This window comes from Mya arenaria, chromosome 7, assembly GCF_026914265.1.
Source record: "Mya arenaria isolate MELC-2E11 chromosome 7, ASM2691426v1".
In the NCBI taxonomy this organism is placed as follows: Eukaryota; Metazoa; Mollusca; class Bivalvia; order Myida; family Myidae; genus Mya; species Mya arenaria.
In genome coordinates this window covers 2,297,360-2,315,571 of record NC_069128.1, presented here as the reverse complement: position 1 = coordinate 2,315,571, position 18,212 = coordinate 2,297,360, and the positions used below count along the sequence as shown (strand labels likewise).

The window sequence follows — 18,212 nt, the reverse complement described above, 5'->3', positions numbered from 1 at the left end:
CGTCTGTGGATATATATAACTACACAGTATGCCACATAACCAACCCTTATCTATTCTAGCTGTACGTCTGTGGATATATATAACTACACAGTATGCCACATAACCAACCCTTATCTATTCTAGCTGTACGTCTGTGGATATGTATAACTACACAGTATGCCACATAACCAATCCATGTCTATTCTAGCTGTACGTCTGTGGAATATATAACCACAAAGTATTCCACATATCCAACCCTTATCCATTCTAGCTGTACGCCTAGTGAATATATACATACACAGTATGCCACATAACCAACCCTTATCTATTCTAGCTGTACGTCTGTGGAATATATACATACACAGTATTCCACATAACCAACCCTTATCTATTCTAGCTGTACGTCTGTGGGATATAAAACCACAAAGTATTCCACATATCCAACCCTTATCCATTCTAGCTGTACGCCTGTGGAATATATACATACACAGTATGCCACATAACCAACCCTTATCTATTCTAGCTGTACGTCTGTGGAATATATACCTACACAGTATGCCACATAACCAACCCTTATCTATTCTAGCTGTACGTCTGTGGGATATATACATACACAGTATGCCACATAACCAACCCTTACCTATTCTAGCTGTACGTCTGTGGAATATATAACCACAAAGTATTCCACATAACCAACCCTTATCTATTCTAGCTGTACGTCTGTGGGATATAAAACCACAAAATATTCCACATATCCAACCCTTATCCATTCTAGCTGTACGCCTGTGGAATATATACATACACAGTATGCCACATAACCAACCCTTATCTATTCTAGCTGTACGCCTGTGGAATATATACATACACAGTATGCCACATAACCAACCCTTATCTATTCTAGCTGAACGTCTGTGGAATATATACGTACACAGTATTCCACATAACCAACCCTTATCTATTCTAGCTGTACGTCTGTGGAATATATAACCACAAAGTATTCCACATATCCAACCCTTATCCATTCTAGCTGTACGCCTGTGGAATATATACATACACAGTATGCCACATAACCAACCCTTATCTATTCTAGCTGTACGTCTGTGGAATATATACATACACAGTATTCCACATAACCAACCCTTATCTATTCTAGCTGAACGTCTGTGGAATATATACATACACAGTATTCCACATAACCAACCCTTATCTATTCTAGCTGTACGTCTGTGGAATATATAACCACAAAGTATTCCACATATCCAACCCTTATCCATTCTAGCTGTACGCCTGTGGAATATATACATACACAGTATGCCACATAACCAACCCTTATCTATTCTAGCTGTACGTCTGTGGAATATATACATACACAGTATTCCACATAACCAACCCTTATCTATTCTAGCTGTACGTCTGTGGAATATATAACCACAAAGTATTCCACATATCCAACCCTTATCCATTCTAGCTGTACGCCTGTGGAATATATACATACACAGTATGCCACATAACCAACCCTTATATATTCTAGCTGTACGTCTGTGGAATATATACATACACAGTATTCCACATAACCAACCCTTCTCTATTCTAGCTGTACGTCTGTGGAATATATACATACACCGTATTCCACATAACCAACCCTTCTCTATTCTAGCTGTACGTCTGTGGAATATATACATACACCGTATTCCACATAACCAACGCTTCTCTATTCTAGCTGTACGTCTGTGGAATATATACATACACCGTATTCCACATAACCAACCCTTATATATTCTAGCTGAACGTCTGTGGAATATATACATACACCGTATTCCAGATAACTAACCCTTATATATTCTAGCTGAACGTCTGTGGAATATATACTTACAACCTATTCCACATAACCAACCCTTATATATTCTAGCTGAACGTCTGTGGAATATATACATACACAGTATGCCACATAACCAACCCTTCTCTATTCTAGCTGTACGTCTGTGGAATATATACATACACAGTATGCCACATAACCAACCCTTATCTATTCTAGCTGTACGCCTGTGGAATATATACATACACAGTATGCCACATAACCAACCCTTATCTATTCTAGCTGAACGTCTGTGGAATATATACGTACACAGTATTCCACATAACCAACCCTTATCTATTCTAGCTGTACGTCTGTGGATATATATATAACTACACAGTATGCCACATAACGAACCCTTATCTATTCTAGCTGTACGTCTGTGGATATAAATAGCTACACAGTATGCCACATAACCAACCCTTATCTGTTCTAGCTGTACGTCTGTGGATATATATAACTACACCGTCTTCCACATAACCAACCCTTATCTATTCTAGCTGTACGTCTGTGGATATATATACATACACAGTATGCCACATAACCAACCCTTATCTATTCTAGCTGAACGTCTGTGGAATATATACATACACAGTATTCCACATAACCAACCCTTATCTATTCTAGCTGTACGTCTGTGGAATATATAACCACAAAGTATTCCACATATTTAACCCTTATCCATTCTAGCTGTACGCCTGTGGAATATATACATACACAGTATGCCACATAACCAACCCTTATCTATTCTAGCTGTACGTCTGTGGAATATATACATACACAGTATTCCACATAACCAACCCTTATCTATTCTAGCTGTACGTCTGTGGAATATATAACCACAAAGTATTCCACATATCCAACCCTTATCCATTCTAGCTGTACGCCTGTGGAATATATACATACACAGTATGCCACATAACCAACCCTTATATATTCTAGCTGTACGTCTGTGGAATATATACATACAACGTATTCCACATAACCAACCCTTCTCTATTCTAGCTGTACGTCTGTGGAATATATACATACACCGTATTCCACATAACCAACCCTTCTCTATTCTAGCTGTACGTCTGTGGAATATATACATACACCGTATTCCACATAACCAACGCTTCTCTATTCTAGCTGTACGTCTGTGGAATATATACATACACCGTATTCCACATAACCAACCCTTATATATTCTAGCTGAACGTCTGTGGAATATATACATACACCGTATTCCAGATAACTAACCCTTATATATTCTAGCTGAACGTCTGTGGAATATATACTTACAACCTATTCCACATAACCAACCCTTATATATTCTAGCTGAACGTCTGTGGAATATATACATACACAGTATGCCACATAACCAACCCTTCTCTATTCTAGCTGTACGTCTGTGGAATATATACATACACCGTATTCCACATAACCAACCCTTATATATTCTAGCTGAACGTCTGTGGAATATATACATACACCGTATTCCAGATAACTAACCCTTATATATTCTAGCTGAACGTCTGTGGAATATATACTTACACCGTATTCCAGATAACTAACCCTTATATATTCTAGCTGAACGTCTGTGGAATATATACTTACAACCTATTCCACATAACCAACCCTTATATATTCTAGCTGAACGTCTGTGGAATATATACATACACCGTATGCCACATAACCAACCCTTATATATTCTAGCTGAACGTCTGTGGAATATATACATACACCGTATTCCACATAACCAACCCTTATATATTCTAGCTGAACGTCTGTGGAATATATACATACAACCTATGCCACATAACCATCCCTTATATATTCTAGCTGTACGCCTGTGGAATATATACATACACCGTATAACATATAACCAACCCTTATCTATTCTAGCTGTACGTCTGTGGAATATATACATACACCGTATTCCACATAACCAACCCTTATATATTCTAGCTGAACGTCTGTGGAATATATACATACACCGTATTACATATAACCAACCCTTATCTATTCTAGCTGTACGTCTGTGGAATATATACATACACCGTATTCCACATAACCAACCCTTATATATTCTAGCTGAACGTCTGTGGAATATATACATACACCGTATTCCACATAACCAACCCTTATATATTCTAGCTGAACGTCTGTGGAATATATACATACACAGTATGCCACATAACCAACCCTTATCTATTCTAGCTGTACGTCTGTGGAATATATACATACACCGTATTCCACATAACCAACCCTTATATATTCTAGCTGAACGTCTGTGGAATATATACATACACCGTATGCCACATAACCAACCCTTATCTATTCTAGCTGAACGTCTGTGGAATATATACATACACCGTATTACATATAACTAACCCTTATATATTCTAGCTGAACGTCTGTGGAATATATACATACGCCGTATTCCACATAACCAACCCTTATCCATTCTAGCTGAACGTCTGTGGAATATATACATACACCGTATTCCACATAACGAACCCTTATATATTCTAGCTGAACGTCTGTGGAATATATACATACACCGTATGCCACATAACCAACCCTTATCTATTCTAGCTGTACGTCTGTGGAATATATACATACACCGTATTCCACATAACCAACCCTTCTATATTCTAGCTGAACGTCTGTGGAATATATACATACACCGTATTCCACATAACAAACCCTTATATATTCTAGCCGAACGTCTGTGGAATATATACATACACGGTATTACATATAACTAACCCTTATATATTCTAGCTGAACGTCTGTGGAATATATACATACGCCGTATTCCACATAACCAACCCTTATCCATTCTAGCTGAACGTCTGTGGAATATATACATACAGAGTTTGCTACTTAACCAACCCTTATCTATTCTAGCTGAACGTCTGTGGAATATATACATACACAATTTACTACTTAACCAACCCTTATCTATTCTAGCTGTACGTCTGTGGAATATATACATACACAGTTTGCTACTTAACCAACCCTTATCTATTCTAGCTGAACGTCTGTGGAATATATACATACGCCGTATTCCACATAACCAACCCTTATCCATTCTAGCTGAACGTCTGTGGAATATATACATACAGAGTTTGCTACTTAACCAACCCTTATCTATTCTAGCTGAACGTCTGTGGAATATATACATACACAATTTACTACTTAACCAACCCTTATCTATTCTAGCTGTACGTCTGTGGAATATATTCATACACAGTTTGCTACTTAACCAACCCTTATCTATTCTAGCTGAACGTCTGTGGAATATATACATACACAGTTTGCTACTTAACCAACCCTTATCTATTCTAGCTGAACGTCTGTGGAATATATACGTACACAGTTTGCTACTTAACCAACCCTTATCTATTCTAGCTGAACGTCTGTGGAATATATACATACACAGTATGCTACATAACCAACCCTTATCTATTCTAGCTGAACGTCTGTGGAATATATACATACACAGTATGCTACATAACCAACCCTTATCTATTCTAGCTGAACGTCTGTGGAATATATACGTTCACAGTTTGCTACATAACCAACCCTTATCCATTCTAGCTGAACGTCTGTGGAATATATACGTACACAGTTTGCTACTTAACCAACCCTTATCTATTCTAGCTGAACGTCTGTGGAATATATACGTACACAGTTTGCTACTTAACCAACCCTTATCTATTCTAGCTGAACGTCTGTGGAATATATACTTACACAGTTTGCTACTTAACCAACCCTTATCTATTCTAGCTGTACGTCTGTGGAATATATACATATACCGTATTCAACATAACAAAGTACACTTTTGTCGGTTGCTCAATATTCTGGAATCGTGTACATAGGATGAAAGGTTGCTTTTGTTAAACTATGTTTTACCCTTAGTTCGTATTATAAATCTAGCTCGGATATGAAACAGTAGAGCAACAGAACAAGGGAGTATTACAGTATAAGTTGAGTTTAAAGCCAATGTATTAGACATTAAACGAATTCATTCCATGGGGAACCACATCGACCGATGAATATGTTTGCTTTATGTGTTATGCATGAGCTAGTATGATAACAAACATTTAGTTTATCGTCCAAACCTAAGTGAGAAGATCATTGAGTATGACGTCACGACCCAATATGTTACGTAAGACAATAACCGTATATATTTTGCTCCTCTGATTAGCTTGCTTGGGTCGATGACCTTCTAGCATAAGCAAATGGTGAAAATCACATACCAACGTGTTGACACTTTGAACTGTAAAAGCCAGGGTAACATTGGCACTGTATATTGCTGGTGTCACCATCTAAGTAGGTACAGCTGCCTTTTTCGGAACACAGGGACTCAGAACATGCTGTAAGCATAATTAAAGTTAAATCTATAGAAAACACAGTGTTAACCAACTTACTCAAACATGTTTTGGACAATGTCCTTTAGAAAATATAAAGATACACGAAACATTATGTAAGCCGATCTACTACACAGTGACCTCCATTTACTTGCAAACAGGTATTTTTTGAAAAGTAGTTTTACATGTATTAATGTTCGGATAAATAACGTTGATTCCAAAATTATGAATATTTTTAAATTGCGACACGTGATTTTTATCATCATCACGTGATTAACTGACGACATGGCAGTGATTTCTGCATGGCATTGGAAGTAATCGCTGTTTAGAGATTCGCTGTAATCATTTATTAAAGTATATATATATATGTATCGAGTTTGGGCAGTACTAAATCAGGGAAATATTGCAGCGTAGCAAGAACGATAACTTATACATTAAAGTAAATTTATGATATTTTCGAATACAAGCTTGTGTGAATTTCTGTCGCCAGGCTGTTGTTATTTGTTTGAGATGATAGCTAGGGGCGTTGTAAGCTAACGAGACTAAGAAGATGGAATATGTTGCAATATGGAACATAAAACAATTAAAGCGTTAAACCAATTCCCTTTTATTTGAACCAATAACAGAAAGGCAATACAGGCATTTCATGTTACACGCTTGTGTATTGAAGGTCACAATATTGTCTGAATCATAAACATACTTTGTTATAGAAATAATTGTTGGCTTCCATGGAAACTGAGTCATATTTCGTTTCTGTTTGAATTAATTCTTTCATTCTAGTTGCCAACCTGCTTACCACAACTGCTTACCAAGACGATGATATTGTTTAATATAATGGCATACATTATACATGTTATTTTCACCATTATGATAATGGATTGATACTACCCCCTTTAGTCATTACAAGACAAGTACAAGGTGCCTCTCTTGCAAAGAATTGAATCTCAAAAATAAATAAAAAAATAATTATAATTTTAAATATTCGCCTTTTCATTTGACAGGCAAGATTCCCATTGTGGCACAGGGCCTATACGTTGATTTAAACATGTAATGCAAATACTTGGCAATAGATTATTACTTATAAAACATGCATCGCGGTCCTAGACCTTATAAAAGAAAACAAATACGCAAATAACAGAACCGATCTTACTTGTATGCTGACACTGATGTCCTGAATATCCAGAGTGACATGTACATGTTTGTTGTCCGTTAACGTCAGAGCAGTCGCCATGGTGATTACAATATTGACTAGCACATGTATGTGCGGTATGGGTTTGTCCATTGAAATTCGACTGGGATCCGGTCACTTAACGAGAGATATAGTTATACATTTTATCAGGTTTTTTATCAGAAGTTTCGGAATGTTTCAAACTACATGTAAAGATGGTGATTTAGCACATACTTAAAATATCGACTATCAAAATTGTTAAAACTTTATTAAAGGAATGATATATGGTTTGAAATTGTTCCCATCAGCGGCACCCCGTTGCCACTGACAGTTTAAATGCCGTAACCACAATACATATTGCTTACGAGTTTTGATGTTTTATTGGGGGGGGGAACTTATATTAGCCACCCACTAGCCTAGTGATTATAAGCAAAGACCAAGAGGCAGGGTTTCGGTATAACCACGCGGTTTGTGTGCACTATCTGTCTGACCACTTTGCTACGATAACTATGCAACGTGTAAAAAAGGTATATTTTTTTCGTTGCTATACACGATAATTCCGTTTTTTATGTAGAAATAAATACATACATGAAAAACAAACCGATTAGAACTTCAATTTTACACGCTGACATTTAGAGAGCTACTTGAAGTGTGGTTAGTGGTAAATGTATTGGCAGAAAGTCAGCTACATTGTTTGTTCGTACCCTGTGTGTTGAAAAACTGTCCAGTGTACCCTGCGTCACATGTGCACAGAAAGTGTGGAAAGTGGTTAATGTATTGTTAGAAAGTAAGCTTCATGGTTTGTTTTTACCCTGTGTGCTGCAATATTGCCGAGTGTACCCTGTGTCACGTGTGCACAGAAAGTGTGGAAAGTGTTTAATGTATTGTTAGAAAGTAAGCTACATGGTTTGTTTTTACCCTGTTTGCTGCAATATTGCCGAGTGTACCCTGTGTCACGTGTGCAAAGAAAGTGTGGAAAGTGGTTAATGTATTGTTAGAAAGTAAGCAACATGGTTTGCTTTTACCCTGTGTGCTGCAGTACTGCCGAGTGTACCCTGCGTCACATGTGCACAGAAAGTGTGGAAAGTGTTTAATGTATTGTTAGAAAGTGAGCTACATGTTTCGTTCTTACCCTGTTTGCTGCAATATTGTCGAGTGTACCCTGTGTCACGTGTGCACAGAAAGTGTGGAAAGTGGTCAATGTATTGTTACAAAGAAAGCTACATGGTTTGTTTTTACCCTGTGTGCTGCAGTACTGCCGAGTGTACCCTGTGTCACATGTGCACAGGAAGTGTGAGGAATGTTTATGTATTGTTAGAAAGTGAGCTAATATAAATGGTTCGTTCTTACCCTGTGTGCTGCAGTACTGCCGAGTGTACCTTGCGTCACATGTGCACAGAAAGTGTGGAAAGTGTTTAATGTATTGTTAGAAAGTAAGCTACATGGTTTGTTTTTACCCTGTGTGCTGCAGTACTGCCGAGTGTATCTTGCGTCACATGTGCACAGAAAGTGTGGAAAGTGGTTAATGTATTGTTAGAAAGTAAGCTATATGGTTTTTGTTACCCTGTGTGCTGCAGTACTGCCGAGTGTATCTTGCGTCACATGTGCACAGAAATTGTGGAAAGTGGTTAATGTATTGTTAGAAAGTAAGCTACATGGTTTGTTTTTACCCTGTGTGCTGCAGTACTGCCGAGTGTACCTTGCGTCACATGTGCACAGAAAGTGTGGAAAGTGTTTAATGTATTGTTAGAAAGTAAGCTACATGGTTTGTTTTTACCCTGTGTGCTGCAATATTGCCGAGTGTACCCTGCGTCACATGTGCACAGAAAGTGTGGAAAGTGGTTAATGTATTGTTAGAAAGTAAGCTACATGGTTTGTTTTTACCGTGTGTGCTGCAGTACTGCCGAATGTACCCTGCGTCACATGTGCACAGAAATTGTGGAAAGTGGTTAATGTATTGTTAGAAAGTAAGCTACATGGTTTGTTTTTACCCTGTGTACTGCAGTACTGCCGAGTGTACCCTGCGTCACGTGTGCACAGAAAGTGTGGAAAGTGTTTAATGTATTGTTAGAAAGTGAGCTACATGGTTCGTTCTTACCCTGTTTGCTGCAATATTGTCGAGTGTACCCTGTGTCACGTGCGCACAGAAAGTGTGGAAAGTGTTTAATGTATTGTTAGAAAGTAAGCTACATGGTTTGTTTTTACCCTGTGTGCTGCAGTACTGCCGAGTGTACCCTGCGTCACATGTGCACAGGAAGTGTGAGGAATGTTTATGTATTGTTAGAAAGTGAGCTAATATAAATGGTTCGTTCTTACCCTGTGTGCTGCAGTACTGCCGAGTGTACCCTGCGTCACATGTGCACAGAAAGTGTGGAAAGTGTTTAATGTATTGTTAGTAAAGTAAGCTACATGGTTTATTTTTACCCTGTGTGCTGCAGTACTGCCGAGTGTACCCTTTGTCACATGTGCACAGAAAGTGTGGAAAGTGGTTAATATATTGTTAGAAAGTGAGCTACATGGTTTGTTTTTACCCTGTGTGCTGCAGTACTGCCGAGTGTACCCTGCGTCACATGTGCACAAATAGTGTGAGGAATGTTCAATATATTGTCAGAAAGTGAGCTACATGTTTCTTTCTTACCCTGTGTGCTGCAGTACTGCCGAGTGTACCCTGCGTCACATGTGCACAGAAAGTGTGGAAAGTGGTTAGTGTATGTTAGAAAGTAAGCTACATGGTTTGTTTTTACCCTGTGTGCTGCAGTACTGCCGAGTGTACCCTGCGTCACAGGTGCACAGAAAGTGTGGAAAGTGTTTAATGTATTGTTAGAAAGTAAGCTACATGGTTTGTTTTTACCCTGTGTACTGCAGTACTGCCGAGTGTACCCTGTGTCACATGTGTACAGAAAGTGTGGAAAGTGGTTAATGAATTGTTAGAAAGTAAGCTTCATGGTTTGTTCTTACCCTGTGTGCTGCAGTACTGTCGAGTGTACCCTGTGTCACATGTGCACAGAAAGTGTGAGGAATGTTCAATGTATTGTCAGAAAGTAAGCAACATGGTTTGTTTTTACCCTGTGTGCTGCAGTACTGCCGAGTGTACCTTGCGTCACATGTGCACAGAAAGTGTGGAAAGTGTTTAATGTATTGTTAGAAAGTAAGCTACATGGTTTGTTTTTACCCTGTGTGCTACAGTACTGCCGAGTGTACCCTGCGTCACATGTGCACAGAAAGTGTGGAAAGTGGTTAATATATTGTTAGAAAGTGAGCTACATGGTTTGTTTTTACCCTGTGTGCTGCAGTACTGCCGAGTGTACCCTGCGTCACATGTGCACAAATAGTGTGAGGAATGTTCAATATATTGTCAGAAAGTGAGCTACATGTTACGTTCTTACCCTGTGTGCTGCAGTACTGCCGAGTCTACCCTGCGTCACATGTGCACAGAAAGTGTGGAACGTGTTTAATGTATTGTTAGAAAGTAAGCTACATTGTTTGTTTTTACCCTGTGTACTGCAGTACTGCCGAGTGTACCCTGCGTCACGTGTGCACAGAAAGTGTGGAAAGTGTTTAATGTATTGTTAGAAAGTGAGCTACATTGTTCGTTCTTACCCTGTTTGCTGCAATATTGTCGAGTGTACCCTGTGTCACGTGCGCACAGAAAGTGTGGAAAGTGTTTAATGTATTGTTAGAAAGTAAGCTACATGGTTTGTTTTTACCCTGTGTGCTGCAGTACTGCCGAGTGTACCCTGCGTCACATGTGCACAGGAAGTGTGAGGAATGTTTATGTATTGTTAGAAAGTGAGCTAATATAAATGGTTCGTTCTTACCCTGTGTGCTGCAGTACTGCCGAGTGTACCCTGCGTCACATGTGCACAGAAAGTGTGGAAAGTGTTTAATGTATTGTTAGTAAAGTAAGCTACATGGTTTATTTTTACCCTGTGTGCTGCAGTACTGCCGAGTGTACCCTTTGTCACATGTGCACAGAAAGTGTGGAAAGTGGTTAATATATTGTTAGAAAGTGAGCTACATGGTTTGTTTTTACCCTGTGTGCTGCAGTACTGCCGAGTGTACCCTGCGTCACATGTGCACAAATAGTGTGAGGAATGTTCAATATATTGTCACAAAGTGAGCTACATGTTTCGTTCTTACCCTGTGTGCTGCAGTACTGCCGAGTGTACCCTGCGTCACATGTGCACAGAAAGTGTGGAAAGTGTTTAATGTATTGTTAGAAAGTAAGCTACATGGTTTGTTTTTACCCTGTGTGCTGCAGTACTGCCGAGTGTACCCTGCGTCACAGGTGCACAGAAAGTGTGGAAAGTGTTTAATGTATTGTTAGAAAGTAAGCTACATGGTTTGTTTTTACCCTGTGTACTGCAGTACTGCCGAGTGTACCCTGTGTCACATGTGTACAGAAAGTGTGGAAAGTGGTTAATGAATTGTTAGAAAGTAAGCTTCATGGTTTGTTCTTACCCTGTGTGCTGCAGTACTGTCGAGTGTACCCTGTGTCACATGTGCACAGAAAGTGTGAGGAATGTTCAATGTATTGTCAGAAAGTAAGCAACATGGTTTGTTTTTACCCTGTGTGCTGCAGTACTGCCGAGTGTACCTTGCGTCACATGTGCACAGAAAGTGTGGAAAGTGTTTAATGTATTGTTAGAAAGTAAGCTACATGGTTTGTTTTTACCCTGTGTGCTGCAGTACTGCCGAGTGTACCCTGCGTCACATGTGCACAGAAAGTGTGGAAAGTGGTTAATATATTGTTAGAAAGTTAGCTACATGGTTTGTTTTTACCCTGTGTGCTGCAGTACTGCCGAGTGTACCCTGCGTCACATGTGCACAAATAGTGTGAGGAATGTTCAATATATTGTCAGAAAGTGAGCTACATGTTACGTTCTTACCCTGTGTGCTGCAGTACTGCCGAGTCTACCCTGCGTCACATGTGCACAGAAAGTGTGGAAAGTGGTTAATGTATTGTTAGAAAGTAAGCTACATGGTTTGTTTTTACCCTGTGTGCTGCAGTACTGCCGAGTGTACCCTGCGTCACATGTGCACAGAAAGTGTGGAAAGTGGTTAATGAATTGTAAGAAAGTAAGCTTCATGGTTTGTTCTTACCCTGTGTGCTGCAGTACTGTCGAGTGTACCCTGTGTCACATGTGCACAGAAAGTGTGAGGAATGTTCAATGTATTGTCAGAAAGTAAGCTACATGGTTTGTTTTTACCCTGTGTGCTGCAGTACTGCCGAGTGTACCCTGCGTCACATGTGCACAGAAAGTGTGGAAAGTGTTTAATGTATTGTTAGAAAGTAAGCTACATGGTTTGTTTTTACCCTGTGTGCTGCAGTACTGCCGAGTGTACCCTGTGTCACATGTGCACAGAAAGTGTGGAAAGTGGTTAATGTATTGTTAGAAAGTGAGCTAAATGGTTTGTTTTTACCCTGTGTGCTGCAGTACTGCCGAGTGTACCCTGCGTCACATGTGCACAAATAGTGTGAGGAATGTTCAATGTATTGTCAGAAAGTGAGCTACATGTTTCGTTCTTACCCTGTGTGCTGCAGTACTGCCGAGTGTACCCTGCGTTACATGTGCACTGGAAGTGTGAGGAATGTTTATATATGGTTAGAAAGTAAGCTACATAGTTTGTTCTTACCCTATGTGCTGCAGTACTGCCGAGTGTACCCTGTGTCACATGTGCACAGAAAGTGTTGAAAGTGGTTAATGTATTGTTAGAAAGTAAGCTACATGGTTTGTTTTTACCCTGTGTGCTGCAGTACTGCCGAGTGTACCCTGCGTCACATGTGCACAGGAAGTGTGAGGAATGTTTATGTATTGTTAGAAAGTAAGCTACATGTTTTGTTCTTACCCTGTGTGCTGCAGTACTGCCGAGTGTACCCTGCGTCACATGTGCACAGGAAGTATGGAAAGTGGTTAATGTTTTGTCTGAAAAGTGAGCTCCATGGTGTGTGCTTACCATGTGTGTCGCAGTATCGTCCAGTGTAACCTGCGTCACATGTGCACATAAAGTGTGGAAAGTCTTTAATGTCTTCGCACTGTGAATGACCTCTACAAGGAAGACCCAGGCAATAGTCTGTGGACAAATGATATATATCATAATGCTAATTATAAAAGAAAGAGGCATCCTCCAAATCAAGAGATACCTATTAATTGAGCATGCGGTAGACATTTCTTCATTGAGTATTTCTTATTGAAACATGCGTATGTCATTTCTTTATGAAACTTGCGTATGGCATGTCTTCATGGAATATTTATTCGGTACAGTTGTTTATATGAAGTATTAGATCAAACGTAATCACTATGTACATTAAGTGTAGTCACGTTCCACAAACATTGTTCCTATACCCCAGTTTTAAAAAAACTTAAGCTACATCTAAAAGGCTTTCGAAATTGAATGTGTACATTGCAAAAATGTGTTCAAAATCCTTTAAGATATATTAAAACTGGCTTCATTTTCCAAAGCAAGTTTGTCCATTTAGTGTTGATAATCATACACTCTATATAAACATAGATGATGAAGTTTTAAGCAAATAAACAAAAATGGCTGCTTTTTTTAATTTATCATAATGATATAAGATAGCGCAGGGTGAATATTTGTAAAATTTATTAATATTGGAACTAGGTACCTTACCAGTTAGCTCGCATCGGTTTCCAGCGAAATTGCGACGACAGTGACACGTGACAAGGCCATTCACCTCGGAACAATCTCCATTGCCGCTACATGTGTATTGATGACAACCTATATATAGAATAATGCCATAATGGGATTCAGCTTCAAACAATTATTACACTTATTTTATCGAACGTTTTTTTTTGTATTTGAAAGTATATGAAATGTTTAAAAGATATTCCCACATAAATAAACGGTACTACCACATAAGCCCACCACAATGGTCCCATATCAGCCCACCGCAGTGCTTCCACATCAGCCCAACACAGTGCTCCTACATTCCGTTTCAGCCCAACGCAGTGCTCCCACATCAACTCGCCGCAGTGCTACCACATCTGCCCACCACCGTGCCACCACATCAGCCAAAAACAGTGCCCCCACATCAGCCCACCGCAAATGCTCCCGAATCAGCCCGCCGCAGTGCTCCCACATCAGCCAACCGCAATGCTCCTACATCAGCCCACCGCAGTGCTCCAACATTAGCCCACCAGAGTGCTACCACATCAGCCCGCCGCAGTGCTCCCACATCAGCCCACCGCAGTGCTCCCACATCAGCCCACCGCAGTGCTCCCACATCAGCCCACCGCAGTGCTCCCACATCAGCCCACCACAGTGCTCCCACATCAGCCCACCACAGTGCTCCCACATCAGCCCACCGCAGTGCTCCCACATCAGCCCGCCGCAGTGCTCCCATGTCAGCCAACCCCAGAGCTACCACATAAGCCCACAATAGTGCTCTCACATCAGCCCACCGCAGTGCTTCCACATCAGCCCACCACAGTGCTCCCACATCAGCCAACCGCAGTGCTCAAATACAGGCCATCGCAGTGCTCCCACATCACCTTATCGCATCACCCATTCATCCACATACTGTATTGCTGCTACACCGACCCACCGCAATGCTCACACATTACCCATCGCACTGCCCGACCATCCTTCCTACCGTAATTTTCCCCTTATTCTCTACCGCAATGATCTTATATCAACCTACCGAAGTGCTACCTCATCGCACATCTCACTGACACCACTCTCTCAAAGCACTGACCCCACATCTCCCTACTGCAATGCTCCAACAAAGACCAGCCGCTATACAATTATCCTACATTATCAAATGCTCTCTCCTCATTTAACCCTAGCACAGTGGTCCCATTTGCCCCCAATAATTGTTCCGACTAATTCCCACTGCAGCGTCTCTACATTGTTCCATCGTAGTGCTACATCATCCCCCACGGAAATGCTTCCATATATCCGATAACTCTACATTACCCCACATAACTCAACCTTAGGGTGCTCCCACATATCATCATCGTACGGTTCCCACATCGCCCGACCGCACTGCCAAATTTTTTCCAACATCTGCCCACAATCGATTCGCCCCAGCGCAGTGCTTCTATATGTTCCACATACCCCACACAACCAACATCACCATACTTCAGTACTCACATATATTACACATACCCGGCATAATCAACGCTTCCCCAAGGCAATGCTGCCATTTATTTATATTATTAATACTCTTCAAAACTAACACTTGCCGACCGCAGTGCTCACCATATATTCAACATATTCTACATAACCAACATAGCCCCATTGCAGTGCTCCAATATATTTCACATATCCCACAAACCAACACCGCCCTAGGTCTGTGTTTCCATATATTCTACATACCCAACATAACCAACGCTAGCCCACCGCAATGCTCCAAAATATTCCACAAACCCAAAATAACCAACACCGCCCCAGCTATATGTTCCCGTATATTCCACATACCCTACATAACCAACGCTAACCCACCGCAGTGCTCCCATATATTCCCCATACCCAACATGACCAACACCGCCCCACCGCAGTGCCCGTTCAATCGATGTATTATTAAAGCTCATTCTCAATATGCACGTCAACCTAATTCATTTATGTCAAATGTATAGATAAAACATATTTCAATACCGTTACTGTTTCCTTTGATGGCACACGTCAAAGTTCAACACCAATTAATCAAAATCGTGATAGGCTTAAAAATCTTATACAATTTGACTATTGCAGATATTCAACAAATAAAGGTTGATGAAGGTATAAGGAACTTAGGGTAATTCTAGAAATAGGGGCCGAGTCTCTCCCGTGTTCTATAAGTATATAGTTAAATAAGAAAGACTCACGATCGTCCAACAAGAAGCTTTCTATTGTCTGCCATGTTAAGAAAACAGAGAAGATTAAAACCAGTCCTGGAAATATACATTGGCAAAAAATCATACCAAATAAATATGTTCATGGTCTTTCATAATACCAAGCGGGTTTGTCAGATCAATTATTTAAACGTTTCATAATATTTTATTCAGCTTCAAAAAGGTTTGTGGGGCAAGATGTTATTTACTTTTAAAACATACTTGTGTGAGTTTTAGAAGTGACCAAATTTCACAAAATAATGTGGTATAAGAGTTTTGCATTTTTATGAAAAGATATTTGGACATTATGAATGTAGTGCTGTGTTTAAAATTGCAACACTTTTCATTCAACAATAAGGTTTTGATATATGTTTTCAATGAAGAAAACTATTGAATGAAACATAATGTCTTAGATTCATTTCAGGAAAATAACATCGTGAGTAAATTACTTTAAAACCACAATGCCTTATAGGGTTCATCTCCTGGTCATGGTCAACATATATGTACTTAAATACTAAAGCGTTGTAAAAGCTACTGTACCGTTGTATAGATAATAAATTTGTTCCATATTCACTCTGAATATTAAAACTTTATCGAATAAAACCAATGTCATATAAGGTCACAACTCATCCTTATTATAATGGAATATCTTAAAAGAGCGTAATTATACTTAAAATGCGTGCAATCATAATCGAAATAAATGTGAAACGAAAACTCACCAGCCATTGTTCAAACTCTTAAACGAACTGTATGAATTTATTCTATACGCAGGCTGTGCCTTTCTTATCAGTTTACATATTTGGCCAGACCTTATATATATCGTTAATGAAATGTACTATACTAAATGAATTAAATGAGTGCATTTTGACTTGAATTTTACAGCTAACCAGTTTAGAGACAAGTATTTAAGTTAGAATTATGATATCAAGCTCTTAAGTATATTCCATGGCTGGAAGTGTAAGATTATAAGTATCTTCAATGGCCGGGAGTGTAAGATTGTAAGTATATTCCATGGCCGGGAGTGTAAGATTATAAGTATCTCCCATGGCCGGGAATATAAGATAACAAGTTAATTACATGGCCGGGAATGTAACATTATAAGTATCTTCCATGGCCGGTAGGGTAACATTATAAGTATTTTCCATGGCCGGGAGTGTAAGATTATAAAGATATTCCATGGCCGGGAGTGTAAGATTATAAGTATCTTCAATGACCGGGAGTGTAAGATTATAAGTATCTTCCATGGCCGGGAGTGTAAGATTATAAGTATCTTCCATGGCTGGGAGTGTAAAATTATAAGTATCTTCCATGGCCGGGAGTATAAGATTAAAAGTACCTTTCATGGCTGGGAGTGTAAGATTATAAGTATCTTCCATGGCCGGTAGTGTAAGATTATAAGTATCTTTCATGGCTGGGAGTGTAAGGTTATAATACATGCAAATACTAACAGGTACATACTGACATGTAAATACTAACATGTACAAACTGACATGCAAAAACTTACGTTTACAAACTGACATACAAATACTTACGTGTACATACTGACATACATATACTTACGTGTACATACTGACATACAAATACTTACGTGTACAATTTGACATGCAAAAACTTACGTGTACATACTGACATACAAATACTTACGTGTACAAACTGACATACAAATAATTACGTGTACATACTGACATATATATACTTACGTGTACAAACTGACATGCAAAAACTTACGTGTACATACTGACATACAAATACTTACGTGTACAAACTGACATACAAATACTTACGTGTACATACTGACATACATATACTTATTTGTACAAACTGACATGCAAAAACTTACGTGTACATACTGACATTGACATACAAATACTAACAGGTACATACTGACATACAAATACGTACGTTCAATACTGACATGCAAATACTAACATGTACTTATTGACATGTAAATACTTGCGTGTATCAAACTGACATGTAAATACTTACGTGTACATACTGACATGCAAATACTGACG

At 39.3% G+C, this 18,212-nt stretch overlaps 1 protein-coding gene across 1 annotated transcript; it reads right to left on the bottom strand.

Moving 5' to 3' along the window:
- Positions 1 to 2,641: 2,641 nt before the first annotated feature.
- LOC128240413 (delta-like protein 4) lies at positions 2,642 to 16,923 on the bottom strand. Its single transcript, XM_052957052.1, has 6 exons — positions 16,917 to 16,923; positions 16,192 to 16,257; positions 13,997 to 14,104; positions 13,322 to 13,438; positions 7,346 to 7,501; positions 2,642 to 2,721 (listed from the first exon to the last, which is right to left on the bottom strand). The coding sequence occupies exons 1-6, from the start codon at positions 16,921 to 16,923 to the stop codon at positions 2,642 to 2,644; spliced, it is 534 nt and encodes a 177-aa protein (XP_052813012.1).
- Positions 16,924 to 18,212: the final 1,289 nt, after the last annotated feature.

Bases quoted from the DNA above. Each gene is read 5' to 3' on its own strand.
- LOC128240413 (XM_052957052.1), bottom strand. The intron at 13,439-13,996 runs GTAAGGTACCTA...ATTTGTCCACAG, and splicing joins AAACCGATGCGAGCTAACTG to ACTATTGCCTGGGTCTTCCT. The intron at 2,722-7,345 runs GTAAGATCGGTT...TATATTCCACAG, and splicing joins ACATCAGTGTCAGCATACAA to GCGTACAGCTAGAATGGATA.